This window comes from Bos mutus, chromosome 7 (genome assembly GCF_027580195.1).
Source record: "Bos mutus isolate GX-2022 chromosome 7, NWIPB_WYAK_1.1, whole genome shotgun sequence".
Taxonomy (NCBI): Eukaryota; Metazoa; Chordata; class Mammalia; order Artiodactyla; family Bovidae; genus Bos; species Bos mutus.
In genome coordinates this window covers 96,918,222-96,945,577 of record NC_091623.1, presented here as the reverse complement: position 1 = coordinate 96,945,577, position 27,356 = coordinate 96,918,222, and the positions used below count along the sequence as shown (strand labels likewise).

Here is a 27,356-nt window from a genome sequence, read left to right as displayed (position 1 = left end):
CCCCTAAGAAGTTTTCAATCTGGTGAACCTTTAAGATATATATGAGGTTCTTCCAGCACAGAGAACACAACTGTAGACAATCTGATGTGAACACGGGAAAAATGAATTCTGCAGAAGAGGAGTGGCAGAAGTTTCCTTGAACAAATAGTATGCATACAGGGCTTGGGGTATGGATGTATTTGTGACAAGCAATTGCACCAAAAATAAATTCTAGGAGGAGCAACATTTATTTATTTCATAGACATTATTCATTGCTCAGAATAATGCAGGCACTATGCTGGGTAGAAGGACAAAAAGCCAAGAGGTGGCCCAGTATCTACTGTGCTCATGAATGTTGAGGAGATCACGGCAACTTTTGTGTGTGTGCTCATGTGTGGGTTTCCCAGTGGCACTAGTGGTAAAGAACCCGCCTGCCAATGCAGGAGACGTAAGAGACTTAAATTTGACCCATAGGTCAGGAAGATCCCCTGGAGGAGGGCATGGAAACCCACTCCGGTATTCTTGCCTGGAGAATCCCATGGACAGAGAAGCCTGACAGGCTACAGTCCAGAAGGTTGCAAAGAGTTGGACACGACTGAAGTGACTTAGCATGCAGGTCTGCGTGGTCATGTGTGCACGTATAGGGGAGAAGCGGGGAGGCTGGAAGACTATAGTCAGATCAGGGAGCGTCTGGAATGCCCTTAACTATTTAGGAGAGAGAGCATAGGTCTGCCCTCAAATCCTGGGTCTTTCCAGCTTTAAGGCTTTGAAAAAGTTTCCAAATTTTTCTGTCCCGTAGTTTGGGCTGTTTGGTAAAATGGGCATATGAACACCTACTCTGAAGAGTTGTGAGAACAGACATAATGTCTGTACATCATCTCTTATAGTTTCTTCTTTCTTTTCTTTTTTTCTTGAGAGTTATATCTTATTTGGCAAACGTTTTTAGGGCTGAAGCAGCATCTCAAGTAACCCTGAGAGAACTGCTCCGAGGAGGCAAGGGAAGAAGTTTTATAGTTTCTGATTTTCAGTGGCCACTTAATTAATGGCAGTATTACTGCCTCTGAAGACTGTAGGGAACCACTGGTGGTCTGGGGAGGAGAAGCAGCATATCAGATTTGGGTTTTCAAGAGTATGAAGGCCACAATGGGGAGAATGAAGCTAACGAATGCCCTCTTCTCTGCGTCCGTAGCACCTCACACATGTCTTAGTTCTGCATGTAATTACTCTGGACTTCTGCTTTCTAAACTATATTGCCTCCCATCTTTATAGATTTTTGCCATATCTACTTCCCACCTGTACCTTGTTAACTTACTGTTCTTTAAAAAAAAAAGCTTTAAAATTTTAATAAAGCAAAAATTTTTCATAGACTTCTGTGAACATAAAACTGGCATCTCTTACAGAGGATAACCATCCAACAACATGATACAAACATGCAGTGTTATGAAGTTCAGACATGGGCAACTGGTGGCTGAAGCCCTGAGTCTGATACCTTGTTCTCTCTTCCTGATGCAAGGAGATTAGCACCCTAGTACAGGGTGTTCCAGAAAGACCAGCACTGAACTGAGACTTTCTGATATCACCAAAAGGCTTGAGGAAAACTGGGAAGGGAATACCCATCTCTATGACAGTTCTTGGTTGTAAAATTCCAAGTATCTTCGTGACTGAAGTCAGTGCAGGTGCCAACAGGGTCCTCATCTCATTTCAGGAAGTTCTAAGTCCACTACAGTCATTTATGTTTTATATCCCTGCTAGACTGTGAATTCCTTGGGGACAAAAACTTACTCCTGCTGCCTTCAGTGCCATGAATAAAACATGGGCACAGTTGGTAGTTCATAAAGGAACAAAGTGCTATTAAATGAAGACCTTCTTGAGGTGCAGAAGGCTTAGGGCAAATTCTTTACTGAGGGGTGGGCAGGGAAGAGAATACTGGAAGGCCTTGGAGTCTACAGGGAGTCGAATGAAGATATGCAAGAAAAGGGAGGCTAAAGACTTTCAAGATAATCAACATTGATGTAATGGTTTTGCCTGATGACATCTTTGCTGATGGCATAGTGGAGTGACAAGAGTCTATGAGCCAGAGTCACATGATTCTAGGGTCAGTACCGACTCTTACTGTTCACTAATTACATGAACTTTGGCCAAACCATTTTTCTTTTGGGGCCTTAATTACTTTGCTATAAAGTGGTAAGAATACCTCTCCTACAAAGGCTCTTACCATATTTTAGAATGTAGGGCAGCACTCAGGAGACTGGCAACAAAGAAAACCCCTCCCTCCTCCTGTGCTTCCTTCCTTCTTTCCCTCCCTCCTTCTCTCCTCCCCTCCCTCCCTCCTTCCTATCCTTTTACTTTCAATAAACGTTTGAGATTATTATTGCTGTTCTTATTGTTTTGGTATAGAATACCTAGGACTTGCTATGGTTACTAGTACACTGTAAGCACTCAACAGATGTCTATTGGCTGGAAGAGTTACAATGACCTGTGGTCTTATAGAAAACAATTCCTCCTTCCGTCTTCCCTCTCTATGTATATGTCACTACGATCTGCCCAGATGTTTAAGTCAAATGTCTTGATTCCTTGATTTACTGAGAACCTACTAGGGACTATGTACCATAAATGGTGCTGAGGTGTGGAAGGAAGGAGGGGCTTGAGAAGCCAGATCCAGTCACAGCTCTGAAGGATATTAGAGACAAAGGAAATAGGAGACCTTGTCACTGGCTCAACTTGCTTCTCATCTTTAGATATAGCTCTTAGGTGGGACATTTTACAAGGGTGTTTTTGACAATATCTGGGCAAACATAGAAATACTGATAATCCAGCGCCATCTGAATCTAGAAAAGGCTATCAGTACTGTGCAGTGATTCCTTGGGGACAGGATATGCCAAAGCTACACTTTGGAATTCTCACCATTTGTGAAAATTAAGAAAAAATACTGTTGGATTGATCAACAAGTTCAGTTGGGGTTTTTCGTAAGATGGTACAGAAACCTGAATGAACTTTTTGGCCACCCAATACCTGGGCTTCTCAGGTGGCACTAGGGGTAAAGAATCCACCTGCCACTGCAGGAGATGCAAGAGATGCAGGTTCAATTTCTGGGTGAGGAAGATCCCCTGGAGGAGGGTATGGAAACCCACTCCAGTATTCTTGCCTGGAAAATTCCATGGACAGAGGAGCCTGGCAGGTTACAGTCCAAGGAGTTGCAAAGAGTCAGAGACAACTGAGAGCAGTGTTAGTTATTCGTTAATACTTGTTTGGAATCCCGCTAGGATTCTCTACTTTGGTCTAGCCTCTCTGTCTATGAGGTAAATTGACCAGGAAAAAGAATTTAAAAAGCACATGGAAAGTGACTCTTGGCTAAATCCTTTGGAAAGCTAACTTGTAGCTGAGTGAGCTAGCCTAGGTCTACCTAGCCTAGCTAGCCTAGGATGTGGGCTGTTCTTCCTATACCTATGTCTGTACAGAAAGAATCGTTTCAGAAAATTCTGCTGGTCTTTCACTTAAGTGTGTCACTAGGTCCCCATGTTGGAGAGTGTGTGTGTGTGTGTGTGTATAGGGAGTGTTGAACTTTGGGCACAAACTGCGTGTGTACTTGTAAAAAAGTATTTGGAATGTGTGTATAGGAAGTGAAGGAAATTCATGATTTTTAATGAAGGAAGAGTGTATAAGCAGGGGAGAGTGTAACTGTATGTGTGTGCAGTATGTATGTGATGCAAGTGGTGGGCAGAATGACATCCACAGCCAGCCCTCTAGAGATGCAGACAGTGGCATAAAGTCTGAAGTGCTGTTGGAAGTGATTGTTTTCCTTTTAGATCAGCTCACAGGTCTTTGAGGAGCCCTTGACTTTCTCCTCCTCCTTGTCTTGTTAAAAACGGATTAGAGTCCAATTAAGTCATTTAATCCCAAGGTAGAGAATCATGTTTAAAAACAAGATTTACAGCTTAAAAAAATTGCAAGTTGAGGTTTGTCCTTTCAAGTTGCCACCTGCATGGTTCCAAAGAGTGTTTATAGCAGAATACCCGACATGCAGTTCTTAATTACTTTGCCTCATACCTCTGGTCCTTCATATTTTAAAGCATCCTTCAACCTAAATAGCCTCATGCTATTAGAAGTATGTCTGTGCGGCCGGGTGGTCAGGATTGCCTTTTGGCTTATCTCCCTACAATAGGCAATTCAGGGGCCAGGCTTAATAATAACAGTGGTAATAATAATAATAATAGTATTAAGAGCTAATGCTTATTGGGTACTCAGTATGTGCCAGGCATGGCACTAAGCACTTTATATATATTATCTTATTAAATGTGTCATAGGAAAACACCACAACTGGCTTCATGAGTGTGTGACATGTGTAGTCACATGGGGCTCTCTGCTCCAAAGGGCCCTTCACTTGGTTTGATGCTCTGCTGTTGCCATCTTGAAATTCTTAAACATTTTTGACCTGCATTTTCACTTTTCATTGAGCCTTGTAAAGTATATAGCTAGTCCTGAAAACACCCAATAACCCATAGTTTCTCTTTTTTTCTTTTCCTTCCCTTCCATGTGATGTCTGACACATTGCCAGAGGATGAAACAGTGAATGTCAGACTGTGATCCCAGAAAACATGCTATTACTGTTCAGGAGGGATCTTCTCTAAGGGGCAGGAACCATGCCATGGCTCTTAGCATGGGAAAGCAACCCCCTGCCTCTAAAGCTCAGTCTTTTCATTTGTAAAGCAGGGGTAACAATAATAATAATACCTAGCTCATAGGCTGTTTCAAGGGTGAAATGAGATCATGTAAAGACAGCTCTGACATATAATACATATGACATTAGTTATCATTAACGCGTCATAAGGGCTTAGCAGGTACTGAGTATCCAATATTGCCTGTGACATGGTGTGGACCAGTTGCCCAACTCCAGGGTGGCCTTCTCCCGGGGGTTTGTTCCCTACCTGTCCCACGGAGCTGGGCGAGGCATCCGCTTTCTCCACATGCTGGGTGATCACAGAGGGGTTGCTGGAGCTGATGAGCACTGGGGTGCTGATCTCCACCATGTGGCGCCCCGAGGGAGAATGCACCATCCTGTTGAGGGTGTTCAAGGCTGTTGTGATGGAGAACTGGCCGGGCCCCTTCCTCCTGGATCCCGGGCCCCTTCGGAGGGTGGGTGTGCTGGTTGCCTTGCCTCTGGAGGGCGAGGACACCAGGGACAGGTTTTTCGTGCGGGATGATGGACGGCCTTTGTTCTTCTCTAGGAGGTGTCTTGCGGTGAGGTTTGGCTGAAAAGATGAAAGATCCAATAAGAATTTAGTCATCCTGACCTCATGTGAGTAGCTATATCTTACCCAGGCTGGTCTGAAGCCAACTCCAATGCCACCACCTCAGGTGTCACTCCTTGGACAGTTTCCGTCTTTTATCCATAAGTCCCAATCCCTCTACTGTATCAATCAATTCTCACAACTCTCTTGCAACGTAGGTACAGCTCTACTGAGGGCTGAAGAATTTAAAACAAGCCATGATACTCTGCTCTGATTTGCCCATCTCTCTCAGCATCATCGCAGCTTCCTTTACCTGGAAGACCCTTCCCTTTTCTTCTAGCTCCCCCTGAGTGCCCCCTCCCCCAACCTTGACGCAACTGCTTGTCCTTCTCATTGTTCCTGCAGCCCCCATGCTTTCCCACTGTACACTGTAATCATTTACCTTCCTTTCCTTCACTGGACTGTTAGCTACCTGAGGGCAGGGTGTTCTCTGCTGTATCCCAGGGTGTGTGTTCCATAAGTGTTTGTGGAAGAATGGGTGGATATTTTGCTCAAGTTCACACATTTGATAAGTTTGACCAGAATGTACATCCATTCAGGACCCTGGATCATCTAAGGCTAAGGCCATCTTTTACTACTTCTTTTAAATACTTTGATCTCATCTCCATTCTCTCTTGTTCTATACCTCTTAGTGCTGGTACATCAGAAAAACAGACAACCCCCTTACCATGATTTGTGGTGTAAATATCTACCACTGTCTAGCAATTTAACCACTGTCTAGCAAGATTCCTGTAAGCCTAACACCAGCCGTTGCCATCAAGTTTCAGCCAGTTCTAGCACTAGCACCACCACTGACTGTACTGTATTTTTTGAATACTCTGCCTTTCAAGCAGCCCATGAGTTCATGTGCTTCAGAAATCAGAAGTATGCTGACAAAGGGGATGGTGTGAATAAACTTTCCAGGACAGTTAAAAGTATCTTCATCATGATGCTTGTCACCAGTTGCTCTCTAAAATTGCACATCTCATTCTAATTCTGAAACTCAACGATAGAGGGAAAAGGGAATTTGCTCATTTAAGAACTGTTTTTTCATTAACATTAATGAAAATGTTCAGATGATTAAGATGATTAAAAGAGTTGAGATAGAAAGTTTTAAAGAAGATGTAGTTTCTGCCTCCAGAAGCTTATACTGTTGGGGAAAAAAATCATCAAGTGGGAAAGGGGCATTATTACTTTAAAGACAAGAGAGTTGAGGCCCAAAAGGGTGATTTATACATGGTAGGCCAGCACATAAACAACTAAACAAGAAAATATCAGGCAGGGATTCCCTGGTGGTCCAGTGGCTAAAACTTCTTGCTCCCATTGCAGAGGGCATGGGTTTCATTCTTGGTAATATTATAGGAGCTATTCATAGATCCTATAAGCAGCAAACTAGAGTTTGCCTGCCAAAACTAAAGATCCATGTGTCACCACCAAGACCCAGCACAACCAAATGAATAAATAAGTAAAGTTCAGGCAGTAATAAATGCTCTGCTATGTCAGAGAGTGACAGGGGGAGGAAGCGACTTCAGATTTGGGGAGTTTGGTGAGGTGTCAAGGAAGACCTGCTGAGAAGGTGACATTCAAGCTAAGACATAGATGCCAAGAAGGAACCAGCCATGTGAAGATGGGGATAAAAACACACCAGGTAGCAGGGTAAGCTAGTGGAAAAATCCCCAAGAGGGGGTAAGCTCAGACTGTTTGAGAAAAAGACGTGAAAGAATCAGAAAGGAGAATGGTCTAGAGTGAGCGAGGAGCAGGTGGTAAAGAGGAGACCGCGGAGACAGGCAGGAGTTGGATCACACCAGGCTGGGAGGCTTCAGGTTTATTCTAAGTGTTACAGGAAGCCTTTGGCAGGATTGGGGTAGAAGGGTGACATGATCTGATTTATGCCTTTATTTAAACCTCATGCTATGGTTTGGCAGTTTCTTACTTAGCATCTGACCCAGCAGTCCCACTCCTAGGTAATTACCCAAGAGAAATGAAAACTTAGGCTCACTCAAAAACTGGCATGCAAGTGTTTATAGCTGCTTTAGTGTTAGCTGCCAAACAACTGGAAACAACAGCGATGTCTTTCAACTGGTGAGTGAGTAACTGACTCTGGCACATCCCTACCGTGGAATATGACTTGACAATAAAAATGGATGAGCTTCATATACACCCAACAACATGGGTGAACCTCAGAGGCGCTATGCTAAGTGCAGGGAGGCAGACTCTGGAGGCTACATTCTTTTCTATTCCATTTCTATGACCTTCTGGAAAAGGAAAACTGCAGGGGCAGAGCACAGATCAGTGGGGTGTCCGGGAGCAGGAGTCAGGGAAGGAGCTGACTTCAAAGGGGCAGTCTGCCTTCATATTTCTGGGGAGGTGTAGGAACTATTTTACATCTTGATGGTGGTGTGGTTATATTGTTTGCATGTATCACAAAAGCAGAAAGACCTATTAAGAGGCTACTCCATTACTTAGTTAGAAAATGACTGTGGCTTTGACTAGTAGATTGGAGACAAGTGGACAGATTTCAGGACCTTTCAGGAGGTAGATCCACAGGACTGGGAGTCTGACAGAAGCATGGGTCGGGGAGAGGAAGTGGTTATTCATCATGTCCCACTTTCTGATTTGTGTGCCTAGGTCAGCAGTAGAGCCATTTGCTGGATCAAGTAACATTTGCTGATGAGGAGCAATCATGATGCTTGGGAGACGATGGTTAAGTAGTCCCTTAAAAGAGCAAATTTTACTGTATGTAAATAAAAATAAATACATCAAAAGCTCATTCTGGCTGCTATTCAGAAGTGTCAGGCCAGAAGGAGAGCGATCAATTGGAAAATTACTGAAGTTACTTAGGGCAGTTCTAGTGGAAGCCTGGACCATGCCTCATGTCCCCCCAGAGCACGCCTCCTGCTACTGTTCCCCCAGGAAAAGGATAATATACCCTCTGAGCTGAATGACTAAAGTTCTTTCTGGTCATTCACAGCCACAATGAAATAAATATATTTTTTTCTGGTTCCATCTAATTTTTCTGTCCTTAAGTGAGCAACACTGTGAGTGTTTTCCATCAGCAACACAGACAAAGAGCCCCATGTGACTGTAGGTCTTCCCTGTCCTCTGCCAGTGTGATTAATAGCTTAGTTGGGGAAGGACTGCAGAGCTCTTCAATTTGCACTCACTCATTCGAAACAATATCCTTGAGGTTCACTGGGCTGAGTGAGGTTCACATGACCCAGGCAGGCCCCGCAGGAGGAGTCCTGACAAGAACTGGCATAAGCTCGGCATTTGTTTTAGCACCTTTATCCAGGTGCAATTCAATAAGTCAAATGATACATTAACAAGAAAAATCCCGTTGATGCCAAAAACGCCCCACCTTGCTGCTCCCAGAAGGAAGCTCTCCTTCCTTCCAGTTGTTCTGCATGGCCTTGGTGGTTCAAAACTTATTCAAAGAGTTCTCAGCAAGTGCTGGTCTTAATGAAATGACTGGAGTCAACATTTAAGTGCTGCTTTAAAAAGCTCAATTTGGATTTTAAGTAATTTTTGAAAACCAGGTTCCCAGATTAGAGCAACCACTTGATTATCTTTTCCCCTCCTAGCAATTAGAAGAACAGATGAAGCGATGGCTAGTTTGATGATGATTGTGAGGGTTCTTGTAATCGCTAATTTTAGAGGTGGAGTGGTGGGGAGAATATCCAAATGAATAATCATTAAATGTAGACGTTTTGGGAAAGAAGGGTATCAGAAATGGGTAATAAAATCAATGATGCCTTGTTTTCCCATACTGATGAAAAAGTTTCTTGAAATAATACAAGGGACTATGCAAGCTCTAATCTACAAAAATTTAAGCACCTCCTATGCATCCAGCTAGGGATTAGTTGAGGGGCTTCCCTGGTAGCTCAACTGGTAAAGAGTCCACCTACAATGCAGGAGACCCCAGTTCAATTCCTGGGTTGGGAAGTTCCCCTGGAGAAGGGATAGGCTACCACTCCAGTATTCTTGGGCTTCCCTGGTGGCTCAGATGGTAAAGAATCAGCCTGCGATGAGGGAGACCTGGGTTTTATCACTGGGTTGAGAAAATCCCCTGGAGGAGGGCATGGCAACCCACTCTAGTATTCTTGCCTAGAGAATCCCATGAAGAGAGGAGCCTGGTGGACTACAGTCCATGGGGTTGCAAAGAGTCGGACCTGACTGAGAAACTCAGCTCAGCACAGAGATTAATTGTAGCTGATCTCTGTCCTTAGAGATACAACCATCATCTCCTAAACATCATAACTGCTCCTCTTCACCAAGTGTTGCTTCATCCAGCAGATGGCCCTACCACTGACCTAGGCACACAAAGCCAAAAGTGGGGTTTTATCCTTGACCATTTCCTCTCCCTTGTCCCCCGCTCCTGTGGATCTACCTACTAAAAGGTCCTGGAATCTGTCCACTTGTTTCCAGTATACTAGTCAAAGCCACAGTCATTTTCTAACTGAGTGATGGAGTAGCTCAGATGATCTTTCTGTTTTTTTTTTTTAATCCCTCCTCCTCAAATCATTTTTCCCACTGCATTCAGAGCAATCTTTAAGAAACCCCAATATGGACTTCCCAGGTGGGTAAAGAATCCGCCTGCCAATGCAGGGCACATGGGTTTGATCCCTGGTCTGGGAGGATTCCTCATGCCATGGAGCAACCAAGCCCATGTGCCAGAACTACTGAGCCTGTGCTCTAGGACCCATGAGCTGCAACTCCCAGTCCACGTGAAGCAACAAGTGAAGCCTGTGGGGCTAGATCCTGTGCTCCCCAACAAGAGAAGCCACCACAGTGAGAAGCCCCTCTCTCCGCAGCTAGAGAAAGCCCATGTGCAGCACCGAAGGCCCAGCACAGCCAAGAAGTAAAAATAATAATCAAAAAAGAAACCCAAATCTGATGGAGTCACTGCCTCATTTTAAATATTTCAGTCATGTCCACTGATTTCTAGGTCAAGTTCAAACTTCTTACGATATGGCAGGAATACTCAGCAAATATTCCATGTGGTCCCCTATACTTCTCAGCTGGTTTCAGGACAGAAGGGACTATGTGACTCGTTCAGGCCAATGAACTATGAGTAGGAGTGACAAATGTCACAGAGCTGAGGCTTTCGCTGGTATACAACTCCCTCTTTTTTACTCTTCCCCTGCCATGAAACCTAGGAAGTCCATGTGTTCCAGCTGGCATAGCTTTAAGATGGCCCTGCTCATCCTGCAGGGTTCCTCAATGACTATGTGAGCACCGCCTCTCACCATTGTGTGGTGAGCAAGTGATATGGATTGGATATAATTTTTCTTGTGAAGCCACTGAGATACGGGGGCTGTTTATTACCATGGCATAACTTGGCTCATCCTGACTAATGCAGGAAGGTTTACAGGGTCCCCTCTGGTCTGGTTCCCATTTGTTTCCCTGGCTTTGTTTTCCTGTCTCTCTCTTACTCTCTAAGCTCCAGCTCTAGTATTTTTTGGTTCTTTGGAGGCTAATACACTTCCTTATCCTGCAGGACATTTGCACATATTACCTCCAGTCCCCAAAACTCTTTTCCCTCCATTCTTATCTAAACAACTCCTAATCATTTGTCAGATCTTGGCTTACAAGGCATCTGCCAACACCCTACTCAAGTAAGTTGCACATCATACCTTCCTCCCCCCAGTAATTCCCTCTCCTTCACATTTTGCATCATTCATCACACTTATAATTACTTATTAATGTCTCATCTTACAGTCCTTGAAATTAGGGACCCATATCTGACTTGTATCACTAGAACTTAGCACAAGACCTGGCATGGCAGGCATTCAGTGAAAAATTAGTTGAATGATTGAATATATATTTAGGATGAGGGACGAGGTCATGTTGAAAGGATGGTTCTCTGAGTTTTTTTCCCAGTCAGTTGGAACACTTCCCAAATATTTTTTCATTCATTTGCTTGTGAAGCTAAAATTATTTTTTTAAACAAAGTATCTGCTCTGTGTTGGGCTAGCCTGTGAAGTACAATCCACATATTCATCAGGTAGGTGTTCAGAGAAGAAAGAGACAGCTGAATGTTCCAACTAGTTACTGGAATTTTATGGAAAAATAGGTTTCTAGCGGAGTCTCATAAAATGAGTGAAATTGAACAACTAGAGAACTGGGTGGGTATACCTGGATGGGGCTTCAACAGGAGAAAAAGCACTATCATTTGGTGGTGAGAGTAGGAGGCCCAGCCTCTCTGGGCCCTTCCTCTTTCCCTCCCTTCCATCTTTCCTTCCTTCCATACAGATTGAGTAGGGGTGGCATAGAGGGAACCTCAACAACTGGGCTGTGTTCTGGGCACTCACTTCACAACCTGCTCTGGCTCTTCATATGGAAATACTGGTCCCTTCTCTGCAACTCTGCCTCTGTTTTGTTTCACCCCACCCTCCTAAAGGGCCAAGAGTACACCTTTTAGTTCTTTTATAGCTCGGCACTGCTCACTTTTAAAGCTTTGTGCTTGGTAAGCACTCAACAAATGTAGTTAAACAATGAAGTCTCCCTTTAAAATTTGTGATAACCTGCTTCAAGCTGGGGTGAGGCTGACAGCTAGAGGGTTAGAGGCTATAGATGATATATTATCTGGAGAAACAGGGAGATAACCTAACAGGTGTTCTTTCTTTCTTTTAAAGTAGATTTAAAAAAATAGAAGTAATATGTGCTAATTTCTGAAGATTTACAAAATACAGGGTGGGAGAAGAAAATGAAAATCATTTAGAATCGCACCATCTGGTGATCACCACTGTTAATATCTTGGTACATATTCTTCCAGTCCTTTATCCATTTATGCACACACACACACACACACATTTATAAAGCTACTTTCATGCAGTTACTTTGTTTTTTAAAAATTGTGGTGAAAAAAATACATAGCAAATTTACCATAATCATCATCTTTAAGTATACAATTTGTTAACATTAATTATAGTCACAGTCACATTGTTGAGAAACAGAACTCTAGAACTTCATTTACTAAATCTGAAATTCTACAGGCATTAAAATTTATTTTAGTTAACAATCCTAAGTGATCCGTGTAAAGAAATAGAGGAAAATGATAGAATGGGAAAGACTAGAGATCTCTTCAAGAAAATGAGAGATGCCAAGGGAACATTTCATGCAAAGATGGGCACAATAAAGGAGAGAAATGATATGGGTCTACAGAAGCAGAAGATATTAGGAAGAGGTGGCAAGAATACACAGAAGAACTAAACAAAAAAGATCTTCATGACCCAGATAATCATGATGGTGGAATCACTCACCTAGAGCCAGACATCCTGGAGCGTGGAGTCAAGTGGGCCTTAGGAAGCATCACTACGAACAAAGCTAGTGGAGGTGATGGAATTCCAGCTGAGCTATTTCAAATCCTAAAAGATGATGCTATTAAAGTGCTGCACTCAATATGCCAGCAAATTTGGAACCTCAGCAGTGGCCACAGGACTGGAAAAGGTCAGTTTTCATTCCAATCCCAAAGAAAGGCAATGCCAAAGAAAGTTCAATCTACCACACAATTGCACTAATCTCACATGCTAGCAAAGTAATGCTCAAAATTCTCCAAGCCAGGCTTCAACAGTACATGAACCAAGAACTTCCAGATGTTCAAGCTGGATTTAGAAATGGCAGAGGAACCAGAGATCAAATTGCCAACATCTGCTGGATCATCAAAAAAGCAAGAGAGTTCCAGAAAAGCATCTACTTCTGCTTCACTAACTATGCCAAAGCCTTTGACTGTATGGACCACAACAAACTGTGGAAAATTTTTAAAGAGATGAGAATACCAGACCACTTTACCTGCCTCCTGAGAAGTCTGTACATAGGTCAAGAAGTAACAGTTAGAACCGTACATGGAAAAATGGACTGGTTCCAAACTGGGAACAGAGTACGTCAAGGCTATATAATGTCACCTTGCTTATTTAACTTATATGCAGAGTACATCATGTGAAATGTTGGACTGGATAAAGCTGGAATCAAGATTTCTGAGAGAAATATCAATAACCTCAGATATGCAGATGACACCACCCTTATGGCAGAAAGTGAAGAAGAACTGAAGAGCCTCTTAATGAAAGTGAAAGAGGAGACTGAAAAGTTGGCTTAAAGCTCAACATTCAGAAAACGAAGATCATGGCATCCAGTCCCATCACTTCATGGCAAATAGATGGAGAAACAATGGAAACAGTGACAGACTTTATTTTCTTGGGCTCCAAAATTACTGCAGATGGTGACTGCAACCATGAAATTAAAAGATGCTTGCTCCTTGGTTTCTTCTATGACAAACCTAGACAGCATATTAAAAAGCAGAGACATTATTTTGCTGACAAAGGTCCGTCTAATCAAAGCTATGGTTTTTCCAGTGGTCATGTATGGATGTGAGAATTGGACGTAAAGAAATCTGAGCACCGAAGAATTGATGCTTTTGAACTGTGGTGTTGGAGAAGACTCTTGAGAGTCCCTTGGGCTGCAAGGAGATCCAATCAGTCCATCCTAAAGGAAATCAGTTCTGAATATTCACTGGAAGGGCTGATGCTGAAGCTGAAGCTCCAATACTTTGGTCACCTGCTGCAAAGAACTGACTCCTTGGAAAAGTCCCTGATGCTGGGAAAGATTGAAGGCAGGAGGAGAAGGGGACGACAGAAGATGAGATGGTTGGATGGCATCACCTAGTCAATGGATATGAGTTTGAGCAAGCTCTGGGAGTTGGTGATGGACAGGGAAGCCTGGTGTATTGCAGTCCATAGGGCTGCAAAGAGTTGGACACGACTGAGCTACTGAACTAACTGAACTGAAAAATAATCACAAACATCTTTCCATAATACCAGATACTCCCTGATATTGAGTATTACCTTTTAACATTTTTTTTTAATGGGCTTGTATTTTTCCATCACCATAATTAAAAAAAAACTAAATCCTTATTCTGACTTTTTACCACTTGCACAATGCTATGATAAACATTTTTGCACATTTTGTACATACTTCTTAGCACATTTGTTTTATTATTTTCTTATAATCAACTCTCAGGTGTGGAATTCATGACTCACAGGAGATGTCCCTTTTCCATATCCTTGATAAGAATTTGAGTCTGGAGATGAGAGATGACAGTGATTTGTACTCCCATCAGCAGAATGAAAAGACCTATATTCCCACAGTCTTGCCAGAAATGGGTATTTTGTAATAAAAAAATTGTTTTTGGCCTCACAGCATGGCATATGGGACACTAGTTCCTGGACCAGGGATCAAACCTGTGCCCCCTGCATTGGAGTCATGGAGTCTTAACCACTGAACCACCAGAGAAGTTCAGAAATGGGTATTATGGACTAGCATCTTTTCTTTCAAGACTTTAGTTAGTTCTGAAATAAGCCTCATATCAAATAGAAATTGCTCTCAGGCATCACTGTAGTCCATGTATAATTCTAACCTTGCATCAGATGTAGATTTGATAGTCACGTACCTCTACAAACAAGATTGGGAAGATACCGACTTTATCTCCCAACTTGCCTTCTGCCCAGTTCTCATCCACTCGGCTGATCACAGTGATGATATCATCCTGAAAGAGAGAAAGTCTCCTGGTTAACATTTACTCTCAGTTTTCTGGGAGGGAAAGCTTTTCATGGAGACCAACTTGGAATCTCAGATGGTGTAAGGTGCAAGTAAGGTAACTCTTTCATAATCTATTTACAAAATCTCTCTGCTAAAATACTCTTTTCTCCATTAAGGGCAGTATTTGGGTCACTAAGACCAAAAGAGGAGTAGAAATCTGGAGTATCAAAGAAATCCATTAAGAAAACTTGGAAATATCTCTAATTTTCCATCACCTGCAGAATCAGGGCTTTTCATTTGAATTAATCTGATGAGAAATCAACATGGAAGACATAGGGAGACAGACTTAGCAAAAGGAAGGATGCATTGTATTCTGATTTTGAGCACTTTTCAGAACATGTTCCATTTTTAATGTATCAAACATAAAATGGCTCTTTATTCAAGTTTTTATTATCAAAGGTTATATGGAGATTTGTAGAAACATTTGGAAACGTAAATAGGCAAAACAAAGAATTCTATCACAATATAGATACAATCAGTGTTAACCTCTTGGTTAACATGTTTTTTCCCCAGGTTCTTTTATATGAAGATAAAATATATATAAATAAATATATGAAATTATAGTATATTTTATATTTAATATAAAAATTAGAAACTAAAATTTTAAAAACTTTTTCAAAAACATGTATACAGGCATACAATAAAGCATAAATATTTTAGATGTAAAGCTTGATGAAGTTTTAAAACTGAATATATCCACAAAGCCCCCATCTGGAGCAAGAGAGATGAATATTTCCAGCACCTAGATGGCTCTTGTGCTTTTCCCTGACACCTAGCAAGAGGTGACCTCCACTCTGACTCTAGCATGTATATTCATTTGGCTTCTTTTGTATTAATTCAAATGAAGTCATATAGGATACGTTGTTTTTTTCCCTTAATATCATGTCAGGAACATCTTTCCATGTCCACACCTGTTCATCGATCTAAGTCTGAATATTCATCTATCTAAATCTGAATATTCATCCACTGATCTCTCTTTGTCCCTTAGTAATGTAGATGAATCTAAATCTAAATTCATTACGGCATTATACCGTTTCTAAGATTTCTTTGTCCTTATTATAATCTGCAGTTACACATGTTTACGTTATGATTGCTATAATGTCTGTCTATCCCATCAGACCATAAACTCTATGTCTGTAGGGCCTGGATCTATTTTGATCATTTTTGTCCTCAGGACCTCATACAGTGGCTTCCTTTTAGCAGTCAACCAATCAGTTTTTATTATTTCTTTTATTGAGGTATAGTTGATGTGCAATATAAGTTTCAGGTGTACAACACAGTGATTCACAATTTTTAAACAATCAGTATTTCTTGAATGCATGCATGGTAAATGAATTAATGCACATATGAATAAATAGGAAAATTTACTGAGACAGAAAGTACCAGGAAAAGAGTAGCTTTGGGAGAAAAGATCTTGAGTTTTTTTTAGACATGCTGAATTTAGGAAGACCATGAGATTTCCTAGTGAAGTCTCAGTCTATGATAGCCTTCTGCCACTGTGCTGTGCTCAGTTGTGTCAGACTCTGTGATTCTATGAACTATAGCCCGAAAGGCTCTCTGTTCATTGGATTTTCTGGGCAAGAATACTGGAGTGGGCTACCATTTCCTCCTCCAAGGGATCTTCCCGACCCAAGGATCGAACCAGTGTCTCCTGAATTGGCAGACAGATTCTTTATCGATGAGCCATTGGGGAAGCCCTGATAATCTCCTAGGAGGGAACAAATCCTCTCTTCTGAGTCCTTTGTCATAACTTCCCATTTATGTGTTTGCTCCTTCCACTAGACTGCTGGCTCCATGAAGATATGGACAATGACTCTTCACTGTATCTGCATAGACAGCCTGGTACATGGATGAATTCAGTGAATGAACAAGTTCTTGGGTAAGTGTCCTGGTCTGCAAATTCCCAGAGAGGGGACACAAAAGCAGATATGCTCCCTGTCTATGTCTTCCTCTGGCTGTGTCCCCAGAGCTCAGTGTCTAATGCCAGGGATAAAGTAAATACTCAATAAATGCTTGTGGAATTGAACTGCTGTCCTCTGGCTGTAGCCAAAGTATAAAATGTGCAGGTCGGCTACTGAATGGTATTCTTTAGGGGACTCACTCTGAGGTGTGACGACAATAACAAAGATCAGTATTTCATAATATGGAGGACAGTGAAGTTATCTGGTCTGAGGGAATCTGAAGCAAATCTCATTTCAGGGAGTGATGGAATAAAAATATTTTATAAAACAAAAGACTTTTCCTGAACTGAGTAGCAGTGCTACTTGCACTTGTATTTGACTTAAGTTGCAAAGAATAAAAATTACCCCAACTTTGGTTTCTATGAGAAAATTTGAATGTTTAGGGAATAATAAATACTGAATTTTGTTGTTGCTCAGTTGCTACGTTGCTAACTCTTTGTAGCCCCATGGACTGCAGCATACCAGGCTTCCCTATCCTCACTACCTCCCGGAGGTTGCTCAAATTCGAGACTTAGATAGAGTACAGTTGACCCTCTGAATCCACGGACTCTGCATCCTCAGGATTCAGTGTGTCCTGGATCTACCCCCTCACCCCGAATATACAGGGATGGCTATAGTCTAGACTTTAGCAGACTTGTTGCTTACAAATGGTAAAGAATCAGCCAATAAAAAAGAGAGGTAAAAAAAATCATAGGGTAACTGATGTCCTTGGAAAGTATATCTTGTAAGAGGTCATTTATGTGTAAAGATATAATTATGTTATTGTGTGTGTTTGGAGTGGTTTTTAAAAAGTTACTTATTTATCTATGGTTGTGATGGGTCTTTGTTGCTACACACGGAGTTTCTCTAGTTGCCGAGAGTGAGGGTCATTGTTGTGGTGTGCAGGCTTCTCATTGCAGTGGCTTCTGATGTTGAGGAGCACAGGCTCTAGGCATGCAGGCCTCAGTAGTTGCTGTTTGGAGTGTTTTGAATGTAATGTCTACAGACAAAATAGTGTTGTAAACAAGCAGTAGTGAACTTGGTCAGCAAGAATATCCTTACAGACACTCAATGAAGAGGTAAGATCTGTAGTTCTATATAGCATGCTATTAAACTATGTTTACAATTTTCTGTCTAACCATCTGTTTCTCCCACTACTCTGCCCAAGCACAGATGCTGTGACTTGTTCATGCTATCTCTCCAGTGTCTGAAAAGAATAGGTGGTCAAAAGTGACTGCAGAATGAATGAATGAGTATATGGATACTTAGTTTCATAATTGCAATACAAATGTTTGAGAACCTCCATCAAACTCCTGTTAGATTTCTCTGGTGACCACCTCCATATCGTTTGAAGTATACATACGCATAACATATATAAGCACACGTTGTTCATCGTTGTTTGGTCACTAAATTGTGTCTGACTCTTTGAGACTGTGTGGACTGCAGTCCACCAGGTTCCTCTGTCCATGGAAATCTCCAGGCAAGAATACTGGAGTGGGTTGCCATTTCCTCCTTCAGGAGATCTTCCTAAGCTAGGGATCAAACCTGCGTCTCCTGCACTGGCAGGTGGATTCTTTACCACTGAGCTACGAGGGAAGCCTGTATAAAATGTAATTTAAAAAAAAATCAACAAATATTAAACAAACAACTTAAGTTCTGCCACAGCCTTTATGTGATCACTGGTGACTTTGGTGGCTGCCCAGAATCTCACCTTGAGGAAGGTCAGGCAGTCCTGGTTCTCACTCCTGTCCTTGTCACGAAGGTCAAAGTTATAGAGGGCCCGGCACAGTGGGGGTGGCTGGGGCAGCTGCTTGATGACCTCCACGGAGCTGGCTGGGAAGACTCCACTGACTCCATTAATTTCCCCCTGGTACCAGTTCTCATCCAGCTGTCTTCGGAGGAGGATGACATCTCCCTTATTAAACCTCAGGTCACCGGGATTCTGCCCTCGGTAGTTGCATAGGGCCTTTGCTCGAGGCACCTGGAGCGACACAGATCAAGAAAATATGTATGGCCTAGAGGCTGGAGGAACCAAGGGGGTCACATTAGTTACTAATTACAAAGTATTTTCCATGCACTAAGTGCCATAGGTGGATTACCTTGTTTAACCTTTGAGACAGACAGCATTATCCCCGTTTCTAAGGTGGAGTGACTGAGGCACAGAGGGGTGTAGTAACTCACTTAAGGTAGTACAGCTGGGAAATGGCGATATGGGGCTTGAACTCAGACAATCTGATTTTAGAGACCCTGTTCTTAATCACTATGCAGGGAGCAGGACTTTGGACTTGACTCTGCAACTACGGGAACTTGAGTAAGACCGTGATTCTTGCTAGGAATACTGATTTTGAATTCTGGCTTCACCTCTTTGCTCTTGTGTGACTACAGTCAAGTTATTTCATCTTTCTTAAACCATGTTCACTTATAAGATGAAGTGATAACAATACCTACCTTATTAGAGTTGCTGTGAGGACTAAAGAATATTAATGATGCATTTGGGTTTTGTTTCATATTTTGCATAGAATGTGCTCAATAGATGACACCTCTTAGAATGATCATCTGTAATGCAGGGCTAATGATATCAGTTCTACCTACTCCTCAGTGTTAATGGGAAGAAAACTGAGGTGAAAACTCCCTGAAAATAGAAAGTGCTATGTGAGAGGGATACACCATAATTTGTCTTCAGCCTTGTCTAGAAACTGAAAACCCCGTGTGTGTTTGTATCTTTAGCAAGCACAACTAAGACAAATTAACAGTCAGAAATCAGTCATCACTTAAAAAAGATCAGCTAAAGAATTGTTTTTTGTCAAATCAGTTGTCAGTCTAAACAATTATTTCAGTCAAATGCATTTTTTTCCCCTAATTGAAACTGGTTTCTCCACAGAGAAACGGTCTCACTCTGGTCTCGCTTGAAGTCAGTTTGACAAATGGAAAGTTCTAGTAACTTGGGTTTTATAGAAAGCCCTTCAGTGTCACCTGCAATTGTATTGTATTTTGTGTTTTCCTCAGTCATTGGGTGGAGTAGCCCCTCGGCTGGGGACAGACTTGCTATTTATGAGGGGGAGGTAAGGAGACATTAATTCAGTTCTTCAAGGACCTTCTGAGTCTTCAATGTTCATTTAAAAATGAACTGTAAACAGCTTAGGGATCGAGATAAGACCTGAACAGCACCATATGGCTAATGCGATGGCAGACCAGCGTGTTTCTGCTGGTCCCTGGGGAGTTAGACAACCACGGGAACACACTCATCTGGTGGACAAATCAGCCAAGACGTTTGTACTAGGAGGTTTAACACAGTGTTGTGTATAAACAGAATCAGTTGAATAAATTATGATACACCCATACAATGGAAAACCCTGCAATCATTAAAGCTGATGATGTTGATCTATAATTAACAACATTGAGAGTTACTCATATTAAGTATAACAGAAGAGATTAAAAACAGTTATGTACACTAGACTTTCTTTATAAAAATATATATATATATTTATATATATTCACCTGAGGAAAATGCTAGATGGCTGTACACTAACATTTGAAAAGTGATTATTTCTAAATGGTGAGATTTTTGAATATTTTTTTAAAAAGTTCCCCTAAGTGCTTTGCTGTGTTTCCTAACTTTTATACAATAGAGTAATTGTGTTGTCTATTAAAATTGGATGGTGAAAAGGAAATGAATGAAGCTGGGGGATGAGAAGTGAAAGGTATGGGAGGAATTTAGGAAGAAAATAAGCCAAGCTAAGTAGGACTAACAAACCATGGAACTACCTTTTGGAGAAGCTGTTCCCTTACATGAGAAGTAAGCAGGTGGAAGCAGAATGAGAGTGGAGGATTTCTGGGGAATGATCTAAATCTGTTAGACTCCCAGGGTGAGCTATATCAGGGAGTAATAGTTGTCAGTCTCTATGCCTTCTCTCAGTTTTATGTTGTAATATAAATCACATTTTTCTGGGTACATCAGCATTTGGCACACACAGGTCACATTTACCAGCCTCTGCTGAAGCTGAAACTCCAATACTTTGGCCACTTGATTCGAAGAACTGACTCACTGGAAAAGACCCTAATGCTGGGAAAGACTGAAGACAGGAGGAGAAGGGGACGACAGAGGATAAGATGGTTGGATGGCATCACCGACTCGATGGACTTGAGTTTGAGCAAGCTCTGGGAATTGGAGATGGACACAGAAACCTGGCACGCTGCAGTCCATGGGGTCGCAAAGACTCGGACATGACTGAGTGACTGAACTGAACTCAACCAGCAGCTACATCTGGCCAAAAGGATATAAGTACATTTTAGGAAATGTCCTTACTGAGAAGGACTGACTTTCTTTTCCTTTCCTCCATTTTGTTATGGGGAATGTGGACATGATTGCTGGAGCTCCAGCTGCCATCTTGAACAATGAGGATGAAAGTCTCACCTAAAAAGGGGGGGAAGTAGTCTGCATTGTAGAGCTGCTAGGCAAGTCCTGGATTACTTTACATCCCAATTTTTATCTGAAAGCTAAATGAACTTCCATCTTGCCTAATACACTGTCATTTTTGATTCATAAAAGGAAAGGAAAGCAAAGGAAGGAGGAATGAAAAATTAGGGGAAAAAAGAATTTAAGCCCTTTTGACTTTGCATAATAGGATGATATCAATATCTAATATTTATTCAGCGTTTCTTCCTATGTACCAGATACTGTGCTAAGCACTCCACAATATCTTTTATTTAATTCTCACCATCTGTGATTAGAAAACTGGGGATCAGAGAAGTTAAAAATTTGCCTAAGTTCATGAACTGTTTAGCTGCATTTTTATGGCACTTTCCCTTTCATCCAACTCAGCCTCTGGTCTGAGTTACATTTTATTCTAACTAAAATAGGAGCAATGGAGATTCAACGCAGGTGTTGTAAATGGCCAAGTTGCTTTTTTCCTTTCTTTTCTGGAAGACATTCCCATACAAGTGGCTTACATATTTTAATGACCACCGGGCAAGAATATTAAACTAAAACTGCACAAACTGCTTAAATCTCTTTGAAGAGACATAAACTTTGAAACCCTGAGATGGTACTAATTGTCTGACCATCTTCATCTTATCTCCATCTCCCTTCAGTAGAGATAAAGGATTGTGGAAGCAGATTGTAAATTCTACTTTTAACATGAAAATATTTTCCATCACCTTTTCTCTTCATTGTCCCCTTTTATTCTCAGTTCTACATTCATACTTATAGGAAACATTGGCTTCTACGTTGTAAAGGTGGTGGGGGTGGGGGTGGGGATGGGGAAGAAGAAAGAGACAGAATCTGAAGAGGGGAAGGAAATGAACACTTGTTGTGGTTGTGGCAAGCCATAGAAATTTGTCTTATTGTCCTACTGTGGGCTTCCCAGGTGGCTCAGTGATAGAGTCCACCTGCGGTGTAGGAGACATAGGAGATGTGGGTTTGATCCTGGGTTGGGAAGATCCCCTGGAGAAGGAAATGGCAACCCACTCTAGCATTCTTGCCTGGAAAATCCCATGGACAGAGGAGCTTGGCAGGTAACCTACCATCCATGGGGTTGCAATAGAGTCAGACATGACTTAGCGACTAAACAACAACAATAATTGCATTTTCCATGTACTAGCTCATTCATATGATCTCAAATCCTGTGAAATAGTTTTATCTTAATTTTATCAATGAAGAAACAGAAGTTCTGAGCTGTTCAACGTTGAGGCAAAGTCACACAGCCAATGACCAGCGGCCCTGAGACTGACTTCCGTTCATTTGACCTCAAAGCCTGAGTTCTGTTTCATCCTCCTGAAATCACCTAGTATGTTATCCATCATAAAATTCATTTGGGGTGTTGTTTTATAATCAAAATCTGAACAGAGTTTGAATGTGATTTGCTTGCTGCTGATAGCATTAGCATGAATTATTGAACTCCAGAGCCCTCATGTAAAAGTTAAGCACCTGAAGAGACTGAGCTGGTTGATTCTATCTGGTCCTCAAAGGTTCTCTCAAGGGAAAATGACTCCAAGTTCCACAGCAGCCATCACCCGGTGTATTGCTGGAAACAGCTTTTACTACCCTGACTGTTTTCTGTCTTGACAGGTGCAGGTGGGAGGGGAGATGAGGATAAAGTGAGTGTGGAGGTTTCAGAGTCAGGTCATAACCAAATGTTTTTCCTGGTGCTTTTCAAAGACCCACACAATCCAATGGAAGGCTGAGTGTGTGGCCAACAAGCTATCCTTTTCTGAGATTCAAAAGACTTAGTAAGCCAATGTGCGGTCTATTGGTCTGTCACCTCAGCAGGGTCTGAACGCCTTGAGGGCCATCTTTTGAGGGAAGATAAAGCACAGGACACTGAAATAAGGACACAGGGGCATGCAGAGATATTCATGGTAAAATTATGTTGCAGTATTTATGTGTGTTACTAGTAAAATGGCAGGTGTCCCTTCTCTGAGGATCCACCTGTTTGGATCCATCTTCTCAGAGGCATGTCATTCACTCTGGTCACACCACATACACATGGGTATGTGGCCCAGGCTGGCCACTAATAAACTGAGCAAGGCCCCATGGGGGCCTTTCTGGGGACAGAACTAACCCCTATCCAGTGCCATGTCCTCTGCTTTTTGTTTATATGAAAAAAGTTTTAGCCTCCTAAGGCTTCCCTGAGTTTCAGAAAACAAATTTAAGATGAGAAAATGCAGAAACAAGAACAGCCAAGTAAGACACAATAAATAGTTTAGTCATAATACAAAGTCAAGGACCTTTCGTTTCTCATCAAGGATGATAGATAATATTCTGAGCTGTGTCCTTGAGTTGATTTATAGATACTAAAATCCCCATCAGGTGAAAAAAGTGATGACCACATACACGTAGAACCCAGACCAGTCAAAACCAAAAGGTTGATGCTGTTAACTCGCTAAATACCACCCAGTTACCTCTCCACCAACCACCAGAAAAATATCCATGAGCTGATCAGGCATCCTGCAACCCTCTCCTTCATCTTGCCTTTAAAATCCCTTCCCTGAAATCCTTTGGGGAGTTTGGGTCTTTTGAGCATTAGCCACCCATTCTCCCTGCTTGGTGTTCCGCAATTAATGCTGCACTTTCCTCACCACAACTGATGTCAGTAGATTGGTTTTACCGTGTAGGTGAGTGGACCCAAGTTTGGCTCAGTAACAGAGTGCCCAAATCCTCCTGGTATAATGCCGGTACAGGGCAGGCATGTGCTCCAAATTGGGTCAGTTAGAATCTTCTTTGATGTGTGATATATAGACACCCAAGAAGAGAGTGTTTCTTTTGGATCATGAGCCTGGAGGTGGTGAGCCTTGGACTACCAGTGATGATATTTCCCAGACACCAGACACACCTTCCTGAATGAAGGTGCAGAAGGCACAAGAACTAGCGATACCATAAGATAAATAGGTAACTATAATAGGTATTGATGGACAGAGCCTTGGCAATAAAATTTGAATGTCTACATCCAGCTATGCCTGAAGGATACACAGTTAAATGAGATGATATTCCCAATGCACTGTTTATTATTGAAATTACCTGGAATTGTTTTCTGACCCTGAAACTGAAAAAGTCTTGATTAATACATATTATAACCCCATAGACAGTAAAACTGCAAAACAGAGAAATAACCAAATGGCAGAATTCAAAAACAGCAGCAGGTCTATCTGCCAACAAGCTCTGAGCTTATTTCCAATTGGAAAATAAAGGAGGCAGGTGGAATGATAACAGGGTAAGAGAAAAGGAGCCCAAATTGAATGGAACCATCACAGTGATCCAGACAAGGGAAAAAGCTTTGCTGCAGTGAACTTTCAGCCTGCTCCTGGGTAACGAGCTGTTTACCATGCATGAATGGCACTCCCCACTTGTTTAGAAAGAGGCTGGCCTGGTTCTCTACTCCTGGCATTGGGTGGGGCCAAAGCCAACATGCTGACTTAACTGCTTACCTCCTTTTGCTGGTCACAAGGTGGCCCATCACGGGAGAATGGAGCCAAGAGAAAACATTCTGGCCTTTGGCTCAAGTTATCAGTCACCAGGCTATGAATTCCCTACTGGATAATTTAGGGTTCATGTCTGAAACACCTCTTAAATTCTATCTCTGAGGCCTGGACACAAGGAGGTGTTTAATAAATGCTTGGGTGAATGAATGCATTTGTGAATTAATCCAGAAACATCCAGGAATTGCCATTCTTGGAGGAAAAGAATGCATATTAGATTACTAATTATGACTGATAATAATTATTTGAAAGATCTATTGGCATGAGCTAGAAAATAAAAAAAAAGGAGAGTTGGGGTCCTATTTTCCAAATTGCCCTGAATTTTAACAATTTAGTGCCACACATACTCAGAAAGTGTTCCATACTCAAATAGGCTCAGGAATCACTGAGTTGAACAAACTCATACAGGCTTGTTACTGGCAGGCTTCTCAGAAGCTCCACTCCGCTAATATGACTTTGTGTTGCCATCTGAACCACTTTGCAAGATTGGCAGGATATGCCTGGGGAATGCTGAGTAAAGCAAACATAACTTCGCCCGTGACTTCACTCTGCTCATGAGGCAAAGAGTCAAGCTGACTGGCCTGGGTCCTCACTTCCTAGTTGCTTTCTTGGCCAACTGAGCCATCCTGCCTCCTTCCCTCATGCTGACAATCCTTTTGGAGCAGATAGTGGAGGCAATGGAGTATATTTTAGAAAGTGCTGGCTGGCCCTTGTGCTCATGTATCTCTGGTGAGGAGGGAGACCCCCACCCTCCCAGCACTCACTCAACAACATCATATCTGGCTGGCCTTGATAAGTCCCAGACCATCTGTTTCTGGGAGCCTGAGATCACCAGAAGGTCTGAATCTGGACATTCCTATCTGAGGCCAGGCTTATGAGACATACTATAAGAATTTCTTTTTATCGTAGAGAATTTTACTTGTTCAGGGAATGGTACTAGGGTGCAACAGAACACAGATGTTAAAGCGAAGGAAGATGTTGGTTTACATTCTGGTTTTGGTAACTGTGGCCAAATCACTTAGCCTTCTTGATTCTTAGTATGGATCATTCATAAACTCGGGCTAATACTAACACTTCTTTGTGCAGTAAACTCGGCAAATCTGTGTTAGCCAAACTCTGCAGATTCCAGTGGAAGATTTGGCCCATTCACCTGAGACATAACCTCTAAGCTGCTAGAAAATCCTGCCTGATGAGAAGAACTGTTTGCTTGGAGCCTTGGGACATAGCAGACTAAGTGAGCAATGCAATTTATGTTGGGGAGAGGCTGGGTTATGCAGTAAAAACGTGACCCTTGGAGGGGCTAGAGACTAAGGCCAGCTGCATGGGAAGCCAGTCACACCTTCCTGACTGACCCCCAGTAAGAACCCTGGACATCGAGTCTTGGGCACGCTTCCTTGGTTGGCAATACTTCATGTGTGTGCTCATGCACTGTTACAGGGAGAAATAAGTGCTGTCTGTGAAACTCATCTGGGAGAGGATGACTGAAAGCTGTGCCAGGTCTCTCCCGCATTCTATTCTTTGCGCTTTTCTTTTCTTTTTGTTTCTGACTTTAGTCTGTATCCTTTCACTGTAATAAACTGTAACTGCATATAAGGGGGTTCTCTGATGGCTTAGATGGAAAAGAATCTGACTGCAATGCGGGAGACCCAGGTTCGATCCCTGATCGGGAAGATTCCCCTGGAGAAGGGAATGGCCACCCACTCCAGTATTCTTGCCTGGGAAATCCCACGGACAGAGGAGCCTGGTGGGCTACGTATAACAGATTTGCTCAGTTCTGTGAGCTCATCTAGGGAATCACTGAATCCTGGGGATTCTTGGGGACCCTGAACACACTTTCTCATGGGTTTGCTGAGAAGCCTAATGGGATAAATTACACAGAATACTTAGTAAAATTCTTAGCAAATAAGAAGTATTAAAATAGAATTGCTTAGATATTTTTTGCCCAAAGGAGGAGAGGAGAGTAATGAACTTGCTGTTATACCTTCTGGACTAACTTTTCCAGCCCTACATCTCACTCTTTCTTTCAATAAGTATTTTTTTTTTCTTTTTTTTGTTTTTATTTTATTTTATTTAACTTTATAATATTGTATTGGTTTTGCCATATATCAAAATGAATCTGCCACAGGTATACACGTGTTCCCCATCCTGAACCCTCCTCCCTCCTCCCTCCCCATACCATCCCTCTGGGTCATCCCAGTGCACCAGCCCCAAGCATCCAGTATCATGCATCAAACCTGGACTGGCGACTCGTTTCATATATGATATTACACATACTTCAATGCCATTCTCCCAAATCATCCCACCCTCTCCCTCTCCCACAGAGTCCAAAAGACTGTTCTATACATCAGTGTCTTTTTGCTGTCTTGTACACAGGGTTATTGTTACCATCTTTCTAAATTCCATATATATGCGTTAGTATACTGTATTGGTATTTTTCTTTCTGGCTTACTTCACTCTGTATAATAGGCTCCAGTTTCATCCCCCTCATTAGAACTGATTCAAATGTATTCTTTTTAATGGCTGAGTAATATTCCATTGTGTATATGTACCACAGCTTTCTTATCCGTTCATCTGCTGATGGACATCAATAAGTATTTTTTAA

General features: G+C 42.0%; 1 protein-coding gene across 1 annotated transcript in view; it reads right to left on the bottom strand.

The window, feature by feature from the left end:
• The window catches only part of SH3RF2 (SH3 domain containing ring finger 2), a 148,420-nt gene that overhangs the window by 64,395 nt on the left and 56,669 nt on the right, over window positions 1–27,356 (bottom strand). The window contains exons 3-5 of the mRNA XM_014481769.2: window positions 18,492–18,761; window positions 14,692–14,787; window positions 4,905–5,228 (exon numbers count right to left, since the gene is read on the bottom strand). Coding sequence (XP_014337255.2) covers window positions 4,905–5,228; window positions 14,692–14,787; window positions 18,492–18,761 — 690 coding nt within the window. The remainder of the gene's footprint in view (window positions 1–4,904; window positions 5,229–14,691; window positions 14,788–18,491; window positions 18,762–27,356) is intronic.